The 22,424-nt window shown below is 43.0% G+C and overlaps 1 protein-coding gene and 1 long non-coding RNA gene across 11 annotated transcripts in view; one reads left to right on the forward strand and one right to left on the reverse strand.

Moving 5' to 3' along the window:
- The window catches only part of LOC137563291 (uncharacterized), a 145,866-nt gene that overhangs the window by 12,576 nt on the left and 110,866 nt on the right, over positions 1-22,424 (reverse strand). The window contains exon 2 of the long non-coding RNA XR_011030310.1: positions 12,388-12,503. This is a non-coding gene — a long non-coding RNA (uncharacterized lncRNA). The remainder of the gene's footprint in view (positions 1-12,387; positions 12,504-22,424) is intronic.
- TJP1 (tight junction protein 1) overlaps positions 1-22,424 on the forward strand; it is a 622,292-nt gene that overhangs the window by 4,938 nt on the left and 594,930 nt on the right. For 9 of the 10 annotated variants that reach the window (XM_068275550.1, XM_068275551.1, XM_068275554.1 and 6 more), the window contains exon 2: positions 12,776-12,929. In XM_068275550.1, the coding sequence (XP_068131651.1) occupies positions 12,776-12,929 (154 nt within the window). Of the gene's footprint in view, positions 1-10,337; positions 10,399-12,775; positions 12,930-22,424 lie in introns of those variants that run through there. The other variant, XM_068275556.1, reaches the window with a different exon arrangement.

Consider the following 22,424-nt stretch of genomic DNA (forward strand, 5'->3'; position numbering starts at 1 on the left):
TATGCCGTTAATAGCAGTAGTAGTTTTGAGCTTTGCAGTAATATTGACAAGAAGAATCATGAAACAGGCAAATGCAGTGCAGTCAAGAAAAAGTAAAAAAAAAAAAACAAAACACAAAAAAGAAGTCAAAAGAAAATGCACAAGAAGGTCAGGCAGTAAACACAAAAATAAATGAATTAGTGATCTACCCTTTAATAATATAGATATCCTCTCTCATGTCTCCCTAACCCCTGCTCAGGTTCAGGCCTTATCTACGGGTCTATGTTTTTGTCTGTCATGCCATTCTGTTGCTTTAAAGACTATTTTAGATGCCAATACATTTTTCAGAAATCTCATGGTCAGAAAGCACTTTCTGGACACTGAGGAACCCTCAACCCCCACAAGACCAAGATTCCACACTACACATTTTCCATATTCCTGAAGTGGGGGCTTTCAAGAGGTGAGAGGCCTACTTACACGTTGAGGAAGTGCATATGGCTGATAGCAATTATGTGGTCCTTTCCAGCTTCTGGACTCCAGACTTCTATCCCGTTCACAAGCTAGGACTTTTACAGTGGACATTTTTCAGGAGTTGGTTTAGCTCTACATTCCTGCTGCATGTAGAGCTCTCTCTGATTTAACCAACTCTCAGAAAGTTGCCATAGGATCTCTACATGATGACACTTTTGTCATACAGGAAGTAGACAAGGGTGGCGCAGCAGTTCTAGATGCTGCTGATTATTGAGCAGAGTCTCTGTGACAGTTACAGGATGACACTGTTTACCTTCCCTTTACCTTCCATCCCCACCAATGACATTGCTAAGGTTCTAGATTAATTACTTGAAATGGGCCAGGCCTTGGGGGTTCTATCTCCCAGGCAGAGCCGGGACAAGGTCCTCCAGCACCCAAGGCTGAGACACCAAAGTGCGCCCCTCCATCCCTGCCACCCCAGCCGTCACACACTGATTGCTATTAGACTAAGAGGCGCCCCAGGGCCCACAACCTCCCCAAAACCTTAATATCTAGTTATCTGGCATGCAGTCACTGCCATGTATCCCCTTTTCTTATTTCTTTCTGCTTCAAACACAATTAGGAATGACAGCTGAATGAATTCTGCGCCCCCTCCTACACTGCGCCCTGAGGCTGGAGCCTCTCCAGCCTATGCCTCGGCCCGGCCCTGCTCCCAGGACTGCATGTTTTCTCAGACCAAAGCACCTCATTGTTCCAGGACACCATGGAGTCATTGCCCTCTATTCTTCAATTCCACATAGACAGACCTTTAAAGGGGAACTGAAGAGAGAGGTATATGGAGGCTGTCATGTTTATTTCCTTTTAAGCAATACCAGTTCCCTGGCAGCCCTGCTGATCCTCTGCCTCTAATACTATTAGCCATAGCCCCTGAACAAGCATGCAGCAGATCAGGTGTTTCAGACTTTAAAGTCAGATCTGACAAGACTAGCTGCATGCTTGTTTCTGGTGTTATTCAGATACTACTGCAGAGAAATAGACCAGCAGGGCTGCCAGGCAACTGGTATTGATTAAAAGGAAATAAATATGGCAGCCTCCATATACCTCTTACTTCAGTTCCCCTTTAATGTGTACCCAAGTCAGTGTGATGGGACAAGGTGTGTGTGTGTGTGTGGGGGGGGGGGGGGGGCAAATGAAACACAGATGCATGTAAACTGCTCTTTGCTATGCATCTGTGTCCCCATGTGCAACTCTCAGCCCTCCCCCCATGCTACAATTTGACTCTTCGAAATTGGCGACAAGCTGCTTCTCGGCAGACTCAAGGGGAAACTGCATCCCTTGCAGGAGAAGCACTCCTGCAAAACGCTTACTCATGCATTAGGAACACCTCTTCCCCAGCTCTATTTGGCCAGCTCTGCCTCTCCCCCGGCCCTTATACCTTCTGGTACACCTCTCTCCCTTCTGGCACACCACTCCCATGCCTCCCTGCTGTTATGATCGCTTCTGCAGCGTTTACTGCTGACTGCAGTGGTATTGCAAGCCAAGCAGTTCTAATGTCATTACATGCATTTGCTTGCATAGTTTGGTTTGCACTTGAACTGGTTGCTGATTCCATCTGCAGTCGCTCTGAGGTTAATGACAGTTTAATATGCTTTTGTGTAAACAGACATTGTCTGCTGCAGTGGAGGGGCAGTCCCTTTCCTGCAGGCTGCATATCATTGTCTGCCTTTTCCTGCTATCAGCCTGTGATTAATTACCATTCACTTGTGTGGGAATCTGCAGGTCTGCTCCCATTGGATGACCTCAGTATAAAGAACTGCTTCCTGCAATGTCTCACGGGCTACCATAGTCTCAGATTCAGTCTGTTACTCTGCTCGTGCCCCACCTCGTTCTTGGTCCGTGTGGACTGCGCTGACTCCTGCGAAGGGGTCAGCGAGTCCTCCTAGTTCTGCTCTTGTTCTAGAAGTTGTTACTTGCTTGTCTTGTGTCATATATTGGTTCATCGCCAATATATACGCATACTTGCGCATTTTGTTATTTTCTTGTATTCGTGTTACGTTGATACATCAGTGTCGCTGATATATACGTACACGAACTGTTTATTTCCTGTGTTCAGTCAGTCAGCCTTCCAGCACGTTTTGGTAGTTTGCGCGTATCGTGAGCACCCGTGCTGAGGTAGTATCCTGTTCCTGGTCCTGTTTGTGGATTGCGTTCATCTCTGCGAAGAGATAGCGAATCCTTCTGAGTCCTGTCCCCTGTATTACTCCAGTCTTAGTCAGAGTTCCTGCTTATGTCATATATCGGTTAATTGCCGATATATACATATGTTAGTCAGACGTTACAAATAGTTCCATTGATAGCTGTAATTGTAATACGCTAGGAAATCATACTTATTGTATATTTATCTGTGTTACGTTCATCTATCTTGATCCTGCTGTTTCCTGTCTATCCTGTCCTGTCTTTGTGAGGCACGCCATCGCCGCAACGCATTGGCTGCCTCATTCCAGTCTGTCTGGTTTTGGACGCTTGCTGTCGCTAAGTAGCCGCTAGCTAGCAAGCGTTCATTCTGTCTACTTGTCCTGATCTCCTCAGTCCTGGTTTATGCGCTCAGCGCTACTTTGCGCTGAGACGTTATTACGAAAGTGTTGTTTGTGGCTGTTCGGATCTGCACCGGCTCTGTGCACCACAATCTCCTATTGGAGTCAGTCCTCTCCTCCACTAAACTGGGGATATCCTGATCCCTTGTGCTGGTGTGTGTACCTCCTTCACGTCAGCTTATGTGGTATGCTGACTGTGGAGATTACACCTCCAAGCTTAACATTATGGTAGCCCCATTACCAATCCCTATTGTGGGGGGAATTTCCAGAAATTATGACACTGTTTGTCAGGGGTCCTGTTCTTTTAAAAAATTTGAAAAGCTTGGTCCTGAAGTTACAGACAATTTTATATCAGAATTGGTTAAAGTTCTGGCCAATCCCGACTTTCGGGCTTCTGCAATTTCTACCTGGTCTGATTGGATCGTTTGTGCTCTTTTTAAGGGCAAACTTTTTGATTGGGCAATCGATGTCTTAGATCACACTCAGTTTAGACAAAGTCCTTTGAAATTTATAGCTTTTGTAATTCACAATTGGTTGCGCATAGATCCATTGCCTTTTCCTCTTAATGAACTCCTGGCAGCAGGCCAATCAGCTGCTCCTTCAATTGCTTGCAAAAATGATCAGCAAGCAGAAAGTGTTACTGATAATTTTCCTGCAGCTTTGAATAAATCACCAAAAACAGCAAGGTCAAAGGCAAAACGCAAACGTTCTAAGAAACGTGTCCAATCTGCAGAATCGTTAGCGACTGCGCATCAGACCTGCAATGAGATTCTGCCATTAACAGATAATGAAATGCAATTGTCTTTCAGGGGAGTTAAATGGACTTATGAAACTACTAATGAACTTGCATCACTGGCTAGGGAAAATAAAGATTTTTGTTTAAAAGAATTATCTGAGTATGATTATGAGGATTTATTACAGAGTATTGAACAGATCAATTTATTCGTGCAGCAAGGGAAATTTGCATACACTACAGTTCAACACTTGCTACAGGTATTGGAGATCCTTAGGAATAAGAAATCTGCCAATCGCCTGCTAAATAATCCAATGTATGTTTCTGCCAAAACCACATTAGCAAACTGTGATCTGCCTGTTAAGTATGCTTGGAATCCTCCATTTGAGAAAGGAGAGATGGAAGCTCTGGTCAATGAATGGAAGAATGATTCAAGTTCATTTTGTCAATTTTACAGTGCAAAAAGTGAATTAGTATTGAATGCATGCATTAAGTCTGCCTATAACCTAATAAAAACTGGTGTGTGTGGGTATGACCTTGTGGCTCCATTGATCGATGTGTGGAAAATGATTTTGGACGATTTTTATGCGATTCAATCAGTTGATACCAGGGAAGACACACTGTCAATTGGAGACTGTCCCACTTCTCCAGTTACTGAGTCCCTGCCATGTTTTGTGAATGTTCCTGTAACTCCACCCTGTACCATGAATAACTCAGTGTTACTTCCCAGTAAAACAGAAGCCACTGATACTTTCTTAACTTTGCCCTGCACAAATTTCTCAGCAGAGATTTCAGAGGTCCTGCTGACTTCTGAGTCCAGCCTAGCCAGTACTCATGAGTCTTTGTTCAGTGAAACAGACACCAGAAAAATCTTGCCTGTCTCTGCAAACACTTCTGCAGAAATTACCCGTGTTAATAAAGTTCAACTCCTGTCTGATCCAGCAGATGCCAATAGATGCACTACATCAGTTTCCGAGTCCCAGCAATCCTGTCCAGAAACCTCAGAACCCCAGCATCTGAATTTTCCAATTTTACAATTGAATGGTGATTCAGATGCGCAAACATTGTGTCTTGATTTTCCTGTTTCTACACCTCGCTCTAGGTTCGTGAATAGCTCAGAGCATCTGCTCTGTGAACCTGAAATCGCAGAATTATTACCTTGTTCAGAAAATGTTCCAATAAATTTGCCCTGTACCATGAATTGTGCAGTAGATCTCTCCAATGAAACTCAGGTCACAGAATCATTATGCTGTCCAGCAGGTGCTTCCATGGTTTTGCCCTGCAATATGGACTGTTCAGTGATCCTGTCCAGTGAAGCTGTGGTCGCAGAGTCTTATGCTTCACCCAGTACTTTGGATATTTCAAACCCTCTAGCAGAAGGGTCTGAGGCAATGCTTACCTCAGTTGGTGTTGCAGTAATATTCACTTGTCTAGCAGCTGTTTTGGAATTACAGTCTGCTCTAATAAAACTTGGTGAATTTCTGCCCAGCAAAGCAGAAGCCATTGAAATATTGTCCTCGTCAGCAATTGTGTTAGATACCTTGCCCTGTACACAGTCTGATTTAACCAATGTTGAGTCCCTCTCCAGTGTTGTAACAGCCGAGGAACTCCAGCCCTGTCCTCTGAATGTTTCAGAAGTCTTGCCCTGTAACATGGATAATTCTGATTCTCTGGTCAAAATAATAGAAATCTCAGAATTTCAGTCCGGTCTGATGAGTGTTCCTGAAACCCAGCCCTGTATCCTGGAAAATTCTGGTTTTCTGCCCGGTGTGGCAGTAGTTCCAGAGTCCCCTTCCTGTCCAGTGAGTTTCTCAGTTTTGCCTAGTTCAGTGGGGATTGCTGCAATATTGACTTGTTTTGCAGCCCTTCATGAGCTCCAATCCAGTGTATTTGATGAGTCTCTGTCTAGTCCAGAAGAAGCTATGGGAACCTTGTCTAGTTCAGTGCATACATCAGAAGATTTGCCCTGTCTTGTAAATGCCCCTGAACATGATTTGTTAATAACCCTGCTGGAATCAGCGACATCTAAGTCTGATCCTGCAGCTTTTAGTGAGAATCCAGTAACTGTGAAGTCTAGTCATGATGAATTTTTTTTGCCCAGTTCTGGTTTCGGTCCTGTCTTGACTGACTTTGAGGTTCGCAGTTCCTTGACATGCCCAGAGGTTTCTCTTGTGCCGGTGTGCCCAGATGTGCTTCGTATGCCAGAGTGCCCAGATGTGTCTGTGTTAGCGTGCTCACGTGCTTCCCTAGTGGAGACATGTTCTGATGTTGCCGGTTGGCCTGCATGCCCGGAGATGGTTCTGGTCCCTAAAAGCCCTGATCTTGATGTTTGTCCTTGTGACCCTGACTCTGGAGTTGCCCTGGGTTCCATAGGGGTTCTTTATGGTTCTCCATGTGAGCCTAAGGGGCGTTCTGACCTGTGGGGATCTCTTTGGAGCTTCCAAGTGTTCTGGGAGATCTCTGAGGAAACTTGTCCTGGTACCTTGGACTGGTTCAACAGTGGGTTTTGTGTTGGTAAGGACAGTTCCGGTGGGCATTGCAAAGGCTTTGGCGTTTTTGGACGGTCCTTGGAAGGCGGTGGGTATCGCTCAGAGAGTTTCTTGGGGTTGTTTTCTGGAAGTCGTGGTTCTGATGGGTGTCACACTGAGGCTTGTAGTGCTGACGGGCATGGTTCGGTAGGTTCTGGTTCCAATTGGTCTAGTTTTGGTGAGACTGATTCGGGAATTTGGTTTTGTCGGGCTGATCCGACCTTCATGAATTTTCAGTCAGATCAGTTTGCTGGATTTCCCACTTCTGATTTTTTGGTTTGGGTGGTTCAGGAGAAATATGTCAGTTTTTATATGCGTCCAGAGGCCGCGTTTAAGGGAGGGGGTACTGTTATGATCGCTTCTGCAGCGTTTACTGCATTTGCTTGCATAGTTTGGTTTGCACTTGAACTGGTTGCTGATTCCATCTGCAGTCGCTCTGAGGTTAATGACAGTTTAATATGCTTTTGTGTAAACAGACATTGTCTGCTGCAGTGGAGGGGCAGTCCCTTTCCTGCAGGCTGCATATCATTGTCTGCCTTTTCCTGCTATCAGCCTGTGATTAATTACCATTCACTTGTGTGGGAATCTGCAGGTCTGCTCCCATTGGATGACCTCAGTATAAAGAACTGCTTCCTGCAATGTCTCACGGGCTACCATAGTCTCAGATTCAGTCTGTTACTCTGCTCGTGCCCCACCTCGTTCTTGGTCCGTGTGGACTGCGCTGACTCCTGCGAAGTCCTCCTAGTTCTGCTCTTGTTCTAGAAGTTGTTACTTGCTTGTCTTGTGTCATATATTGGTTCATCGCCAATATATACGCATACTTGCGCATTTTGTTATTTTCTTGTATTCGTGTTACGTTGATACATCAGTGTCGCTGATATATACGTACACGAACTGTTTATTTCCTGTGTTCAGTCAGTCAGCCTTCCAGCACGTTTTGGTAGTTTGCGCGTATCGTGAGCACCCGTGCTGAGGTAGTATCCTGTTCCTGGTCCTGTTTGTGGATTGCGTTCATCTTTGCGAAGAGATAGCGAATCCTTCTGAGTCCTGTCCCCTGTATTACTCCAGTCTTAGTCAGAGTTCCTGCTTATGTCATATATCGGTTCATTGCCGATATATACATATGTTAGTCAGACGTTACAAATAGTTTCATTGATAGCTGTAATTGTAATACGCTAGGAAATCATACTTATTGTATATTTATCTGTGTTACGTTCATCTATCTTGATCCTGCTGTTTCCTGTCTATCCTGTCCTGTCTTTGTGAGGCACGCCATCGCCGCAACGCATTGGCTGCCTCATTCCAGTCTGTCTGGTTTTGGACGCTTGCTGTCGCTAAGTAGCCGCTAGCTAGCAAGCGTTCATTCTGTCTACTTGTCCTGATCTCCTCAGTCCTGGTTTATGCGCTCAGCGCTACTTTGCGCTGAGACGTTATTACGAAAGTGTTGTTTGTGGCTGTTCGGATCTGCACCGGCTCTGTGCACCACAATCTCCTATTGGAGTCAGTCCTCTCCTCCACTAAACTGGGGATATCCTGATCCCTTGTGCTGGTGTGTGTACCTCCTTCACGTCAGCTTATGTGGTATGCTGACTGTGGAGATTACACCTCCAAGCTTAACACCTGCTCTGTGCTCTGTGTTGAGACACATAGAACCAGAGCTGCAGCGCCATGACCCCAGGGGTCATGGCCATGTTTGTTTGTTTTTTAACCTAAAGTTGGTTATTGCAGGGCATAGGAGCAGCGGGGAGTGGCAGAAATGGACTCCACCTGATCTGGCTAGGCTAGCATGTTTCTTTTAACAAACATTTCCACCTTGGAAGCTAGTTCAACATCATTTGGTTAAGTACTTAAAGAGGAGCTGTTAGGTATAAGGTCTCAGAGAAAATAAACACATATATCAGTAGCTAAAGATTGGCTGTACTTACATTACATATGCATTTCACTGTCCACGTTTGGATTTCACAGAATTTGTATATAGTATATGCAGAGATAGATGCTCCTGACAGCTCATGGCAGGCTCCATGTTTTTCTGTCAAATGTGTCGTCATGTCCTGCCTGCTTCCTGATCACAGATAAGCTTGTACTAAATAACACAGTGTGCAGTGAATATTAATGAGCCATGTGGCTAGGAACAATAGCTGACTCCTGCAGTGTAGTCTGCCCGAGATTTATCAGTGCTACGCGATTACAAGCTGCTGTAACGTCTCATTAGCAGCCGAGGGGAGAGCCCCAGAATGCTTTGCAGTATGGTATGCGGCTTGCGTCTTCTTAAGAATAACAGACTTGCTGATAAGCACACATCAAAGGTAACTGAGATTTTTATCTTCACTAATTGCTTTTGGGCTTCCTTCTAAACTGTTTAACACAGGAGAATAGAGGTTTAAATTAGCTTCTGCAGCCTGACAGTTACTCTTTAACACATGATTGTTTGTTCAAGGCCTTTTTGATCATTATCATTGAGTATCTACTTATCCACAACTTTTTTTTACTCCTCCGGAGTTCTTTTCCCCGAAGATGTGGAGCTTCTCTCAATTTCTCATTTACTTCTACCTCTTATCCTATGGAAATTCGTTTTCTAGATGTGCTTCTAGAATCTGGAGGTCTCTGCCTCATCTAGCAATATGGTCTCCAAAACCTATTGCAAACCATGGGCAGGCAATTTGATTTTACCGGCCCGGTCCTGCAATTCAAGCCATATCATTTAAGCTACCCCAAAAGGTAAATGTATTAGGACCAAAAGAAACTGTTCAGAAGACACAGATCTGCAGTGCCAGGGTAATTTCAGATTTCACATCACTAGACCCAGGACCACTGTATCCACATGTAGTCGACAAGACCTTCTATTTAATAGCAGTCCTTGCCATAGCATCCTATTCCCCCACCTTTGTAACGGGTTACAGTTTGGAATAAAATAACATTATACATATAATTAAAAAAATATTTTCCTATCCTTTATTCTGATCTTAAAGAGGAACTGCAGTGAAGATAATCTAATAAAAAAAGTGCTTCATTTTTACAATAATTTTGTATAAATGATTTAGTCAGTGTTTGCCCATTGTAAAATCTTTTAAATCCCTGATTTACATTCCGACATTTATTACATGGTAACATTTTTACTGTTGGCGGGTGATGTAGCTGCTGCATGCTTTTTTGGCAGTTGGAAACAGCTGTAAACAGCTATTTCCCACAATGCAATGAGGTTCACAGACAGGAAACTGCGAGGAGTACCATGGTCCTCAGAGTTTCTTGTGGGAGGGGTTTTACCACAATATCAGTCATACAGCACCCTCTGATCTGTTTGTGAAAAGAAATAGATTTCTCATGTAAAAGGGGGTATCAGCTACTGATTGGGATAAAGTTCAATTCTTGGTCGGAGTTTCTTTAAGTTGCATCAGATTCTCTGAAATGGCTGTCGTTTTTTCTGCCCAACAATCTAGGACCCTTGATTCCATATTGGTGCTTTGAGTCCACCAGGAGAAAAGCACAATATAAATGTTCTGTGTCTCTGTGTCATATTGTCCCCCAGTCTCTTCTCTTGCACCCCGTTCCATAAGACCAAACCTGGCTGTCTTGTGTTGGTTTCTTCCCATGCACTTTTGCTACCTGCTGTTGTTGCAGAGTGCATCAACACATAAACAACATATAAATATAGCATCTTTGCATGGTTATCTGTAACATTTCTGGTGGCACCCTGTCCCACAGCATTACAAAGTCACCTAGCTAACCTCAGCACAGTGCATGTATCCATAGAGAGGCTGTAATAATGATACAAACAATTATAGCAGTGTAAAGAGATGAGAGGGCACTGCAGAGAACAAATGCAAACATGTTAAAAAGGCACTGTAATTTATGTAATTATTAATTGTAATTAATTACAATAATGTCTGCTACTATAATGCAAGATAGATTGTGTAAAAAAATAATAATAATAGGTTCACTCAATACTCTACAATTCCGTAGTGTATATGTTACATTTGGAAGTCATGACTCATTCATCTGTCTCCATAGATACAAAACAAAGTAGTGAGGAAGTTCAAGACAACTCTGTAACCATAGAAATCCTGCGTTAAAGTATACATGGAATGGCATATTGGTACATTAAATTACAAGACTGACCTATATTATTACTAGTTAAAATGTTAAATGTCAAGTTACCAGTAATTCTGCTATCCAATTCAGACATTTTAGCATAGCAGGCCAGGTTCCTTTGAAACTATTGTTATTTCAGAGTCAGACCTGCTTTACAGATTGGTGATCACTCTGGGTGACAATTTTAGGAACAGCCGTACATAAATGCTGCTTGGATGCAGTGGAACAGCCTGTTCTGTTATATGGGAAGGGGGGGACATAAATGATTTAGCAGTCCTGGATGTGGATTAACCAACCATTGTCTGCTGTTATGTGGTTAGTATTTGACACTTTCACCAGGTTTATATTACATTATATTCAGGGTGGCTGAGAGGTTGTGATTGGTGCTGATGGTGTATCCACAGCAAGAGTCTTTTTTAAATTGCACAGCTGTTAATTTACTACGTCATAAGGGCCCATTCACACTAGGGTGATTAGCGGGTGGTTCCCGTTAATCACCATATCGCTAGTGCTTTTTAAAGGCCTAGCACAATGATAAGTATATGGCAGTGATTTCACTGCCACGACTGCCACAGATCGTGGGCGATTCGTGGAAATCGGCAAATGCATTACCTGCATTTTTTGGTGATTCAGGACTGATCGCGATTAACATGCTATAAAAGCACTAATTGCGTTCACTTGAAGAACGTGTATTTGACCAGTGATTTTTCCACGTTAATTTTGGAAAAATCACCAGTGCAAAATGGTAGCCAAGGGCTACCGTTTTGCGCTTTTAAGTGTGAATGGGACCTACGTTTTCAGTGCTCACCTTTGTATATATAAAACAAGGGGACATTGCAGTCACCTAGCAGCAGATTATTTATTAATTCTTGTACTCCAAGTTTGCTAAGTTACACGTGACATCCTCAGTGGAGTTGCTTGGGAACCTGAAGTGAGAGGTATATGGAGGCTGACATATTTATTTAATTTTAAACTGCTGATCAACTGCCTCTAATACTTTCAACCATACACCCTGTACAATCTAGTAGATTGGATGTTTCTGATAAAAATCTGATGAGATTTTTCCATGCTTCCATCTTGTTCCATCCATGGAATTGAGACATTGCTGCAGCCAAAGAGATTAGCAGGGCAGCCAGGCATCTGGTATTGCTTAAAAAGAAATCAATATGGCAGCCACCATATACATCTTGCTTCAGGTTCCCTTTAATCTCTTCTCTGCCAGCACAGTTCTTAAAACATAAAATCTTTGCCACCAGCACTGTAACTGAAACATGACCCTAGCTCTCCGCATGAACCGCTTTTTACCCCATCTGCAAAGCCACCTATCATTTAAAGATTAAACACAGAGGCTTCAGCAAATACACTATATGCAGCCACTAGATCCAAGTCCCCCACCCCCAACACACGCACACACACACTTCAAATATCCCAGTTAAGTATACTCACTTCAAATACTTTATTTTCACTGCCTACCATACCTCTTTTCTGCCTGCACTGTCACCCTGTACAAAATGCCAAGCTGTGGTCAGGTAAACAAGAATAATGTAATATATAGGGCAATACTGAAAATATGAGGCTAATTCATTATATATCCAATTATATTAATGAACATTCCTGTTTTTATAGTGGAAATAAAAAAAAGTTGACAGTAATACATGGCTTTGCATAGCCATATATTACTTACCTAAATTGATATTCTCTGCCATTGCCAAATGTTTGGCCTGCCTCACCTCTTCCTGACTGGGTGTATGGCTGGCATCAATCCCTTACTCAGCCAATCGCAAGTCATGAGAGTGGTCATGTGGGGCACTGACTGGAAATGAATAGAAAACCAAGGGAACATTTCTTTTGTCAGCCCAATGTGCAGTGGAATGGTGAGCACTAAGCATTTGTTTTCACAAAGACACTGAAAAAAATGACATGACCTACATTTAGGAAAATATATCAGAACGACAATCTTTGTAAAGAACAAACCAAATACCGTGTCACCCACCTGATTAGCTAGGATGTAAAATCGGGCTCCGGTTGAGACATAACATCAGCTGTGACATATCTTGCTCTGGGATTTTTTTGCCCTCTTCACATTCTTTTAGTGGTATACTCCGAGACCTTCAAATAAAAATATCTTTCAGATAAAGCATTTCACTTTGTTTAATCGCATCTCTCGCGTGGGTATTCATATTCATTCTGACATTAATTTACCCTGGTGTCACAATGATTTCATAAGAGATGTTTCTTTTTTTTCCTCCTGTACAGCTTGAGCAGCTGAACACAAAGCAATCAGCACAATGTACTGTCTTTAGAGAAGGCTTCACATCAAACAGCCCAAACCTTGTAGATGCTTTGCAGATTACACCCCGCAATTCTTACTGTTTCCACAGATCAGATGCATAAAGGTTTACAAGACTTTCTGGCAGATGAGAAGAGGATGAGGCCTACTTCCGAGCCACAGACACGTGAGCAGAATGAAAGCAACGACATGGAATGGAGCGTGTTTGGGGAAGATGAGATGCAGGAACCTTTCGAGGATTACAGGTTCATTATTTAATTTTTCATACCTTCTTTAAAGTAAAAAGGAGTACCTGCATGCCCTCCTCCCCATATTAACAGACCGGGGGTCCCCATTTCACACAACCACTGTACCATTTTGTGTGTTTAAAGTACAAATGTAGATGCTATTGTTGACCATTGCAGATACTATTGTTGACCATTGCAGATGCTGACTGCTCTCAATGTAGATGCGGCTGTTCCCAATGTAGATGCTATTGTTGACCATTGCAGGTGCTATTGTTGACCAATGTAGATACTATTGTTGACCAATGGAGATACTATTGTTGACCAATGGAGATGATATTGCTGACCAATGTTGATGCTATTTTCCCACTGTCAATGCTATTGTTGACCAATGTAGATGCTATTGTTGACCAATGTAGATGCTAGTAATGTAGATGCTATTGTTGACCAATGTCGATGCTATTGTAGACCAATGTAGGTGCTATTGTTGTCCAATGTAGATGCTAGTTATGTAGATGCTATTGTTGACTATTGTCGATGCTATTGTAGACCAATGTAGGTGCTATTGTTGACCAATGTAGATGCTATTGTTACCACAGAAAATGATTGTATTTTACATGTCTGCTGTTTTGACATGATCCATGAAAAGTCTGTACTAAGTGGAGGAGGTCAAAGTGATGCTGAATTCCAGCCTACAAAGCAAATTCAATGCAAATTGTATGCAGCTTGCAGCTGGGTCCATGAAATGCACATTCTGATGATTTTGATTGGCCCAATCCGATTCTGCATACTATTTACATTAAATGTTCATGCAATCTTGTATTATCATCTAATTTAACTTCTCTTATAAAACTGTATGAGCGAGCATGTTCCCATCTCTGAATTGTAAAAGGTCGCATTATTCTAACACACTTTCTGCACTGCATTTCTGGTATTTCTATAGTGTATTTCAAGAAACTTTGGGCCAGATTTATCAATTACCAACAGTTTTTTCTTCTTAAACAGTTCCAACCAGCAGGGGGGGGGGCTGTTCTGCATGATAATAAGATACTTCTCAAATACTAATTAATAGTGACAGTTTAGTGTGAATTTCTAGAACTGCACTACAGTTAAGAAAAGTGCAAATCCATTCCTAAACTGCTGCAGATTATGAAGTGCTTAATAGCAGTTCTACAGATAGTGCAGCAGAGTAGGCTAGGGTGAAGGGTTCCTCCCCCCTGCTGCCAGGTGTCCTGTGAAGCTGTTCTGTGCTTAACCCTTCCAGTGCTGGGCATTGATGCAATACAACAGATGTATTGGTTACCTCAGCAACGGCAATTCTCTCACACACTGCATTGTCTGAGATACCTCCCTAACTCCTATTTTACAACAGTTTTAGAAGGAAACTGCACGGTGCAGTTATTTCTTAAGATATCTGAGACAGTTCTGCACGTATTTCTAAAAACATACCAATATTTTGTCTCAGACACTCTTGATAAATGTCCCCTCTGTTCCTTTATAAGGGCTGGTGCACACCGAGCGGCTTTTTAAGCGTTTCTGCAGCCGCTTGCGGCTGCGGATCCGCTTGGTCAATGTATCTCAATGGGTTGGGTCACACCAGTGCGGGAGGCGTTTTGCAGAAACGCATACTCCCGAGGTGAGGCATTTTTTGGATTGTGGATGCGTTTCTGCCTCAATGTTAAGTATAGGAAAAACGCAAACCGCTCTGAAAAACGGCAGTTCAGAGCGTTTTTGCAGGTGTTTTTGTTACAGAAGCTGTTCAGTAACAGCTTTACTGTAACAATATCTGAAATCTACTACACCAAAAACTCTTCTCAAAACCGCAAAATGCTAGCTGAAACGCTACAGAAATATAAGAAAAAGCGTTTCGAAACCTGCTAGCATTTTGCAGGTCTGCTAGCGGGTTTTGGTGTGCACCAGGCCTAAATGGATAAAAAAAAATTCTGCTGAAAACACCAGGATCTCAAAATTGGCAGACGCAGCAGCTAGGGAAGAAATCTGAGATTTGAAATCAGGGTATATATCAAGTTTGGAATTGCTGATCTCTGGAGTTAATCCAAAGTATGAACCAAAATATGTTTTATTTAGGGTCTGTAGAAGTGCAATGTGTCGGATACAGTGAAGCATACAGTACAATAAAGTATGGTTTACAGCTATTGTACACCTTGCACGTTATCCAGTAATCGCACAGCATGTGTTACTTCAATAGGGGTCAAACGAAGTGGGTAATCTGCGGGTCTCAAGTGCCAATCACTTTATGCGGGGAGTCACAGAAAATTGTTAGAAGTTCATAATCCCTCTAGAGTAATGTCAAATAACGTAACTACAGTAATCCAATCCAGGCTCAATCCTTGATGTGCGAAAGGTTCTCCAATCTTTAAATTTTTATTGATTTTGCAGTAATATAGCATATTAGGCCAGCACATTTCAGGCCACACAGCCTTTGCCAAGTGCTGGACCATCTGGTACTGTATAGACAATGCAATGAAAACACACATACACCAGTAATTGGGGGTTTGAGCACAAACTCAGCACACATATTAACCCTTTCCAATTAAAGAACAACACATTTTATAGGAAACATATGAGGCTGACGTCCTCGTTAAGGCAGTTAGGTGACTGTGTCACCAGCCTATCCATCTACTAGTCCTCCCGTCTCGGCAGAGCATTCCTGTGGTCCCTTCCTGCCTTCCTGAACTGCACTACATCCAATACCTGCCATCTTAATTGGCTGACATTATGTGCATATTCAATAAAATTTCTAGCTAGGGGATAATCTCTTTCTTTCTTCCTTCTCCCCCCTCTTTCTGAAAGACTCCAGGTTACAATTATTGCTCTTTATTGCTCTGTTCATTAAGTCTCGTTTTGATCTCCCTTGTGGTCTGGCCCACAGACAGGCCACAATGGCACTTGATCAAATAAACTACCCCCTTGGAGTCACATGTAGCCAAATCTCTAACTGTTATGGGTGTCACTGATCTAGTGCAATGTACATTGCACTAGATCAGTGCAACATTGTGCTGGTCTTATGTGCAGTATTACACATCAATAAAAAAGATTGGAGAACCTTTCCCACATCAAGGGTTGAGTTTAGATAGGATTTATTACTAGTCTAATTTAGGGGACATAGCAGGAAAGCTCATAGGTAAATCCTGCTAAAGTGATTGGGTGGATGACACCCTCTTGAACTGCTAGGTTTCAGATAGGCTGTAGTAAACTACACCCCCACTATTAATCCATTCACAACGCTTTAATCTGTAAAGGGTGCTGTGATTGGTTACCTATGAGCTTTCCTGCTGGGTCCCCTAAACTAGACTAGCTCCTGTGAATGTACCATAGAAATGTAATTGCATCGCGTTAGAATGCTATTAAATTGTTAGTAGCAATGGAATGGAATTCAACAGATTCAGTGTAAAAGGACCCACAGCATGTCATCTATCCATTTTACTCACTTCAAATTACTGAGTAAAAATGTTAATTAGCATCCCATATCATACCCCAACACAAAAAATAATTGCGCTGTAAATATTTTCTCTTGGCTTAAACTTGGAAATGTAATTCAAAGCATATCCTTATGTGGCTCATTATTAGTTGGTTTGTTCGGATTATCACACAGCGGTAACGTTATAAGAGTCAGTGCCTTAAACCAGCTGAACCATATTCAGGGCCGGTTCTATCTACAATGGGGCCCTGGGGCAAAAGTAATCTGGGGGTCCCCCTGAACAGGAGCGCTGTAAGAACAGCGGTGGAAATTTTGGCCGTAGGCCGTAATAGGAATTACAGCTATAGCAGCGCTCAGACAGTAATTTGGGCACCTCAATAGACGGTGCCCAAATTACTTTAAAAACTGGTGGTAATAGCTGGCGTCTGAATTACATCTTTCCCCACAATCCACAGCGACCTTTAGGGGGAATATTCATTTACGCCACCGGGATACAGGAGCAAGGTGAACCAATTTTTCTGCTTTACCCTGCGCCCAAACCTCCCGGAGGTTTACTTATAGGTACTGTATGCCCAGGGCCGGTTCAACTAACAATTGGGCCCTAGGGCAAAATTAGCCTGGGGGCCCCCCGACAAACACCCCCGACCAAAAAGCGCCATTAGAGGCCCTTTGTTGCAGCCAAATTTCCCTCCTGGGCCCCTGAGCTGGCTGCTGACCCTCCCCCAATCACCTCCCAACTTAACAGACTCTGCAGAGTCCCTGGGGAGCAACAGTTAAGATGGTGAGAGACACCTTGGGGGCCCCTACAGGCTCTGGGGCCTTGGGGAAATTGCCTATTTTTTCCTATGGTAGCTCCAGCCCTGTGTATGCCCTTGAACTTGGACAAGGTGAGTGTGTTCCTGTCCTCACTGCCTCCCTAATGCTGGGGATACACGGTACGTTTCTGTACTGTGTATCGATAAGCTGATCCGGCCAGCTGATAATATTCAGTTGGCCCGATCATGACGCCCGACCCGCGCCCGCTTGATTCCCGCCGGCGGACAATGGCAGGGAATCGAGCGGTGATAAGGAAGCGCCGGCGGGGACGAGCGGCAATCGATCCGCGCGCACGTGCGGACGAGCGGGGATGCTCCGGCATCAAGCCGCTGGCTCAATCCGGCGCAATAAACAAGCCGTGTATGCACGGCATAATGCTGCAGAGGGAGGAGGGAGCATGTGGGGCTTGGCCACATCATTTAGTAGATGATGGGGACACTTTGGGGCCCCTATGGATGCTGGGGCCCTGGGGCAATTGCCCCCTTTGCCCCTATGGTAGCGCCGGCCCTGACCATATTACTAGTAATTAGTGTTTGGGTGCTGAGGAATTTAATCTCACACAAAACAAAAATACTGGAGGAACTTTTAAAGCACAACATCATTTTTTATTCTCTTAGTACCCCACTCTATTTGTATGTTTTCTGAGTGTGACGATTGTGTTTAGAAGAAGTTTGTGTCTTTTTTGTTATTTTTTTTAATGTTATTTAGAATAATAGAGGTATGACATATTTTGTGACAGGGCAAACCATGTTTTACCTAAAAGTAATGGAGCTAACAGGACTCCTAGCATATTTAACCTGATTGAGCTATTACAGACACTTACTCCCTATTGTACTGGTATTCCACAAACAACCAGGGATCAGGCATGGTGAGTGAGGCAGTCATGTTAGACCACTGCCATTGAAGAGGTTTTCAATGTGTGGTCTATCACTGAGAAGACTTTTATTGGAGAGGTTACTATTGAGGTAGCTGTCATTGGAGGAGCTATCTCTGAGAAGCTGTCATTGGACTGAAGTCTGTCGCTGCCATGAGGTCTGTGACAAGGCTGCATTTAAGGGGTATGACTAAACATCTTACTTATGGGGTCTATTACAGCTGCAGTTGTTACAATGTGGGATATTACTGCTGCTCTTGCTGTGATGGGGATATTACTGCTGCACTTGCTGTGATGGGGATATTACTGCTGCACTTGCTGTGATGGGGGTGTGACTGCTGCACTTGCTGTGATGGGGGTGTGACTGCTGCACTTGCTGTGATGGGGGTGTGACTGCTGCTCTTGCTGTGATGGGGATATTGCTGCTGCACTTGCTGTGATGGGGATATTACTGCTGCACTTGCTGTGATGGGGGTGTGACTGCTGCACTTGCTGTGATGGGGGTGTGACTGCTGCACTTGCTGTGATGGGGATATTACTGCTACACACTTGCTGTGATGGGGATATTACTGCTACACTTGCTGTGATGGGGGTGTGACTGCTGCACTTGCTGTGATGGGGATATTACTGCTGCACTTGCTGTGATGGGGATATTACTGCTGCACTTGCTGTGATGGGGATATTACTGCTGCACTTGCTGTGATGGGGGTGTGACTGCTGCACTTGCTGTGATGGGGATATTACTGCTGCACTTGCTGTGATGGGGATATTACTGCTGCACTTGTTGTGATAGAGATATTACTGCTACACTTGTTGTGATGGAGATACCTGTATAACTGCTGCACTTTTTGTGATGAGGGATATTAGTGCTGCACTTGTTGTGCACTTGTTGTGATGGGAACTATTTCTGCTGCAATTGTTATAATGTGGAATGATACTACTGTGTTTGTTATAATGTGGGGTATTACTACTGTACTTGTTGTGATGAGGCATATTACTGCTGCACTCGTTGTGATGAGGGATATTACTGCTGCACTCGTTATAATGTGGGATGTTACTGCTGCATTTGTTATAATGTGGAATATTACTGCTGCACTTGTTGTGATGGAGGATATTACTGCTGCATTTTTTGTGATTGGAGTATTAGTGTTGCATACCTCCCAACATTTAAAAATTAGAAATTGGGACACAGGCCACACCCCTAACCACACCCCCAAACACACCCCCTAACCACACCACCAAGTCATGCCTACCATAAAGGTTTTTTGTAGATTTTTTTTTTTTTTTAATATTGATGCCCTTAGATTTTTTAATAAATATATCCCTCATATACCCTGCCCGTGGGTGGGGCTAACTGTAATGTAGTTATACCAGCTAATGTAGTTACATAAAAAAATGAAGTAAATGCACATAATGACAGACAGTGTTTCCCCAGTAAATGCACATAATGAGAGACAGCTTTTCACCAGTAACTGCACATAATAAGAGACAGCTTTTCACCAGTAAATGCACATAATGAGAGACAGCTTTTCACCAGTAACTGCACATAATAAGAGACAGCTTTTCACCAGTAAATGCACATAATAAGAGACAGCTTTTCACCAGTAAATGCACATGAGAGACAGCTTTTCACCAGTAAATGCATATAATAAGAGACAGCTTTTCACCACTAAATGCACATAATAAGAGACAGCTTTTCACCACTAAATGCACATAAGAGACAGCCTCTCACCAGTAAATGAACATAAGAGACAGCTTTTCACCAGTAAATGCACATAATAAGAGACAGCTTTTCACCAGTAAATGCACATAATACGAGACAGCTTTTCACCAGTAAATGCACATAATACGAGACAGCTTTTCACCAGTAAATGCACATAAGAGACAGATTTTCACCAGTAAATGCACATAAGAGACAGCTTTTAACCAGTAAATGCACATACGAGACAGCTTTTCACCAGTAAATGCACATAATGACAAATAGCCAGTTGTCCCCAGTATATGTAGCCAGTATATGTAGCCAGAGGTATATTTTCCCAGTATATGTAGTCAGGGGTATATGTGCCCAGTATATGTAGCCAGGGATATATGTGTCCAGTATATGTAGCCAGGGTGTATATGTCCCAGTATATGTAGCCAGGGTGTATATGTGCCCAGTATATGTAGCCAGGGTGTATATGTGTCCAGTATACGTAGCCAGGGGGTATATGTCCCAGTATATGTAGCCAGGGTGTATATGTGCCCAGTATATGTAGCCAGGGTGTATATGTGCCCAGTATATGTAGCCAGGGTGTATATGTGCCCAGTATATGTAGCCAGGGGGTATATGTACCAGTATATGTAGCCAGGGTGTATATGTACTGCTGCACTTGCTGTGATGGGGGTGTGACTGCTGCACTTGCTGTGATGGGGATATTACTGCTGCACTTGCTGTGATGGGGATATTACTGCTGCACTTGTTGTGATAGAGATATTACTGCTACACTTGTTGTGATGGAGATACCTGTATAACTGCTGCACTTTTTGTGATGAGGGATATTAGTGCTGCACTTGTTGTGATGGGGATATTACTGCTGCACTTGCTGTGATGGGGATATTACTGCTGCACTTGTTGTGATAGAGATATTACTGCTACACTTGTTGTGATGGAGATACCTGTATAACTGCTGCACTTTTTGTGATGAGGGATATTAGTGCTGCACTTGTTGTGCACTTGTTGTGATGGGAACTATTTCTGCTGCAATTGTTATAATGTGGAATGATACTACTGTGTTTGTTATAATGTGGGGTATTACTACTGTACTTGTTGTGATGAGGCATATTACTGCTGCACTCGTTGTGATGAGGGATATTACTGCTGCACTCGTTATAATGTGGGATGTTACTGCTGCATTTGTTATAATGTGGAATATTACTGCTGCACTTGTTGTGATGGAGGATATTACTGCTGCATTTTTTGTGATTGGAGTATTAGTGTTGCATACCTCCCAACATTTAAAAATTAGAAATTGGGACACAGGCCACACCCCTAACCACACCCCCAAACACACCCCCTAACCACACCACCAAGTCATGCCTACCATAAAGGTTTTTTGTAGATTTTTTTTTTTTTTTAATATTGATGCCCTTAGATTTTTTAATAAATATATCCCTCATATACCCTGCCCGTGGGTGGGGCTAACTGTAATGTAGTTATACCAGCTAATGTAGTTACATAAAAAAATGAAGTAAATGCACATAATGACAGACAGTGTTTCCCCAGTAAATGCACATAATGAGAGACAGCTTTTCACCAGTAACTGCACATAATAAGAGACAGCTTTTCACCAGTAAATGCACATAATGAGAGACAGCTTTTCACCAGTAACTGCACATAATAAGAGACAGCTTTTCACCAGTAAATGCACATAATAAGAGACAGCTTTTCACCAGTAAATGCACATGAGAGACAGCTTTTCACCAGTAAATGCATATAATAAGAGACAGCTTTTCACCACTAAATGCACATAATAAGAGACAGCTTTTCACCACTAAATGCACATAAGAGACAGCCTCTCACCAGTAAATGAACATAAGAGACAGCTTTTCACCAGTAAATGCACATAATAAGAGACAGCTTTTCACCAGTAAATGCACATAATACGAGACAGCTTTTCACCAGTAAATGCACATAATACGAGACAGCTTTTCACCAGTAAATGCACATAAGAGACAGATTTTCACCAGTAAATGCACATAAGAGACAGCTTTTAACCAGTAAATGCACATACGAGACAGCTTTTCACCAGTAAATGCACATAATGACAAATAGCCAGTTGTCCCCAGTATATGTAGCCAGTATATGTAGCCAGAGGTATATTTCCCCAGTATATGTAGTCAGGGGTATATGTGCCCAGTATATGTAGCCAGGGATATATGTGTCCAGTATATGTAGCCAGGGTATATATGTCCCAGTATATGTAGCCAGGGTGTATATGTGCCCAGTATATGTAGCCAGGGTGTATATGTGTCCAGTATACGTAGCCAGGGGGTATATGTCCCAGTATATGTAGCCAGGGTGTATATGTGCCCAGTATATGTAGCCAGGGTGTATATGTGCCCAGTATATGTAGCCAGGGTGTATATGTGCCCAGTATATGTAGCCAGGGGGTATATGTACCAGTATATGTAGCCAGGGTGTATATGTCCCAGTATACGTAGCCAGGGTGTATATGTGCCCAGTATATGTAGCCAGGGTGTATATGTGCCCAGTATAAGTAGCCAGGGTGTATATGTGCCCTGTATATGTAGCCAGGGGGATATGTGCCCAGTATATGTAGGCAGGTGTATATGTACCCAGTATATATAGCCAGCGGTATATGTGCCCAGTATATGTAGCCAGGGT

Source organism: Hyperolius riggenbachi, chromosome 3, assembly GCF_040937935.1.
Source record: "Hyperolius riggenbachi isolate aHypRig1 chromosome 3, aHypRig1.pri, whole genome shotgun sequence".
Classification (NCBI taxonomy): domain Eukaryota; kingdom Metazoa; phylum Chordata; class Amphibia; order Anura; family Hyperoliidae; genus Hyperolius; species Hyperolius riggenbachi.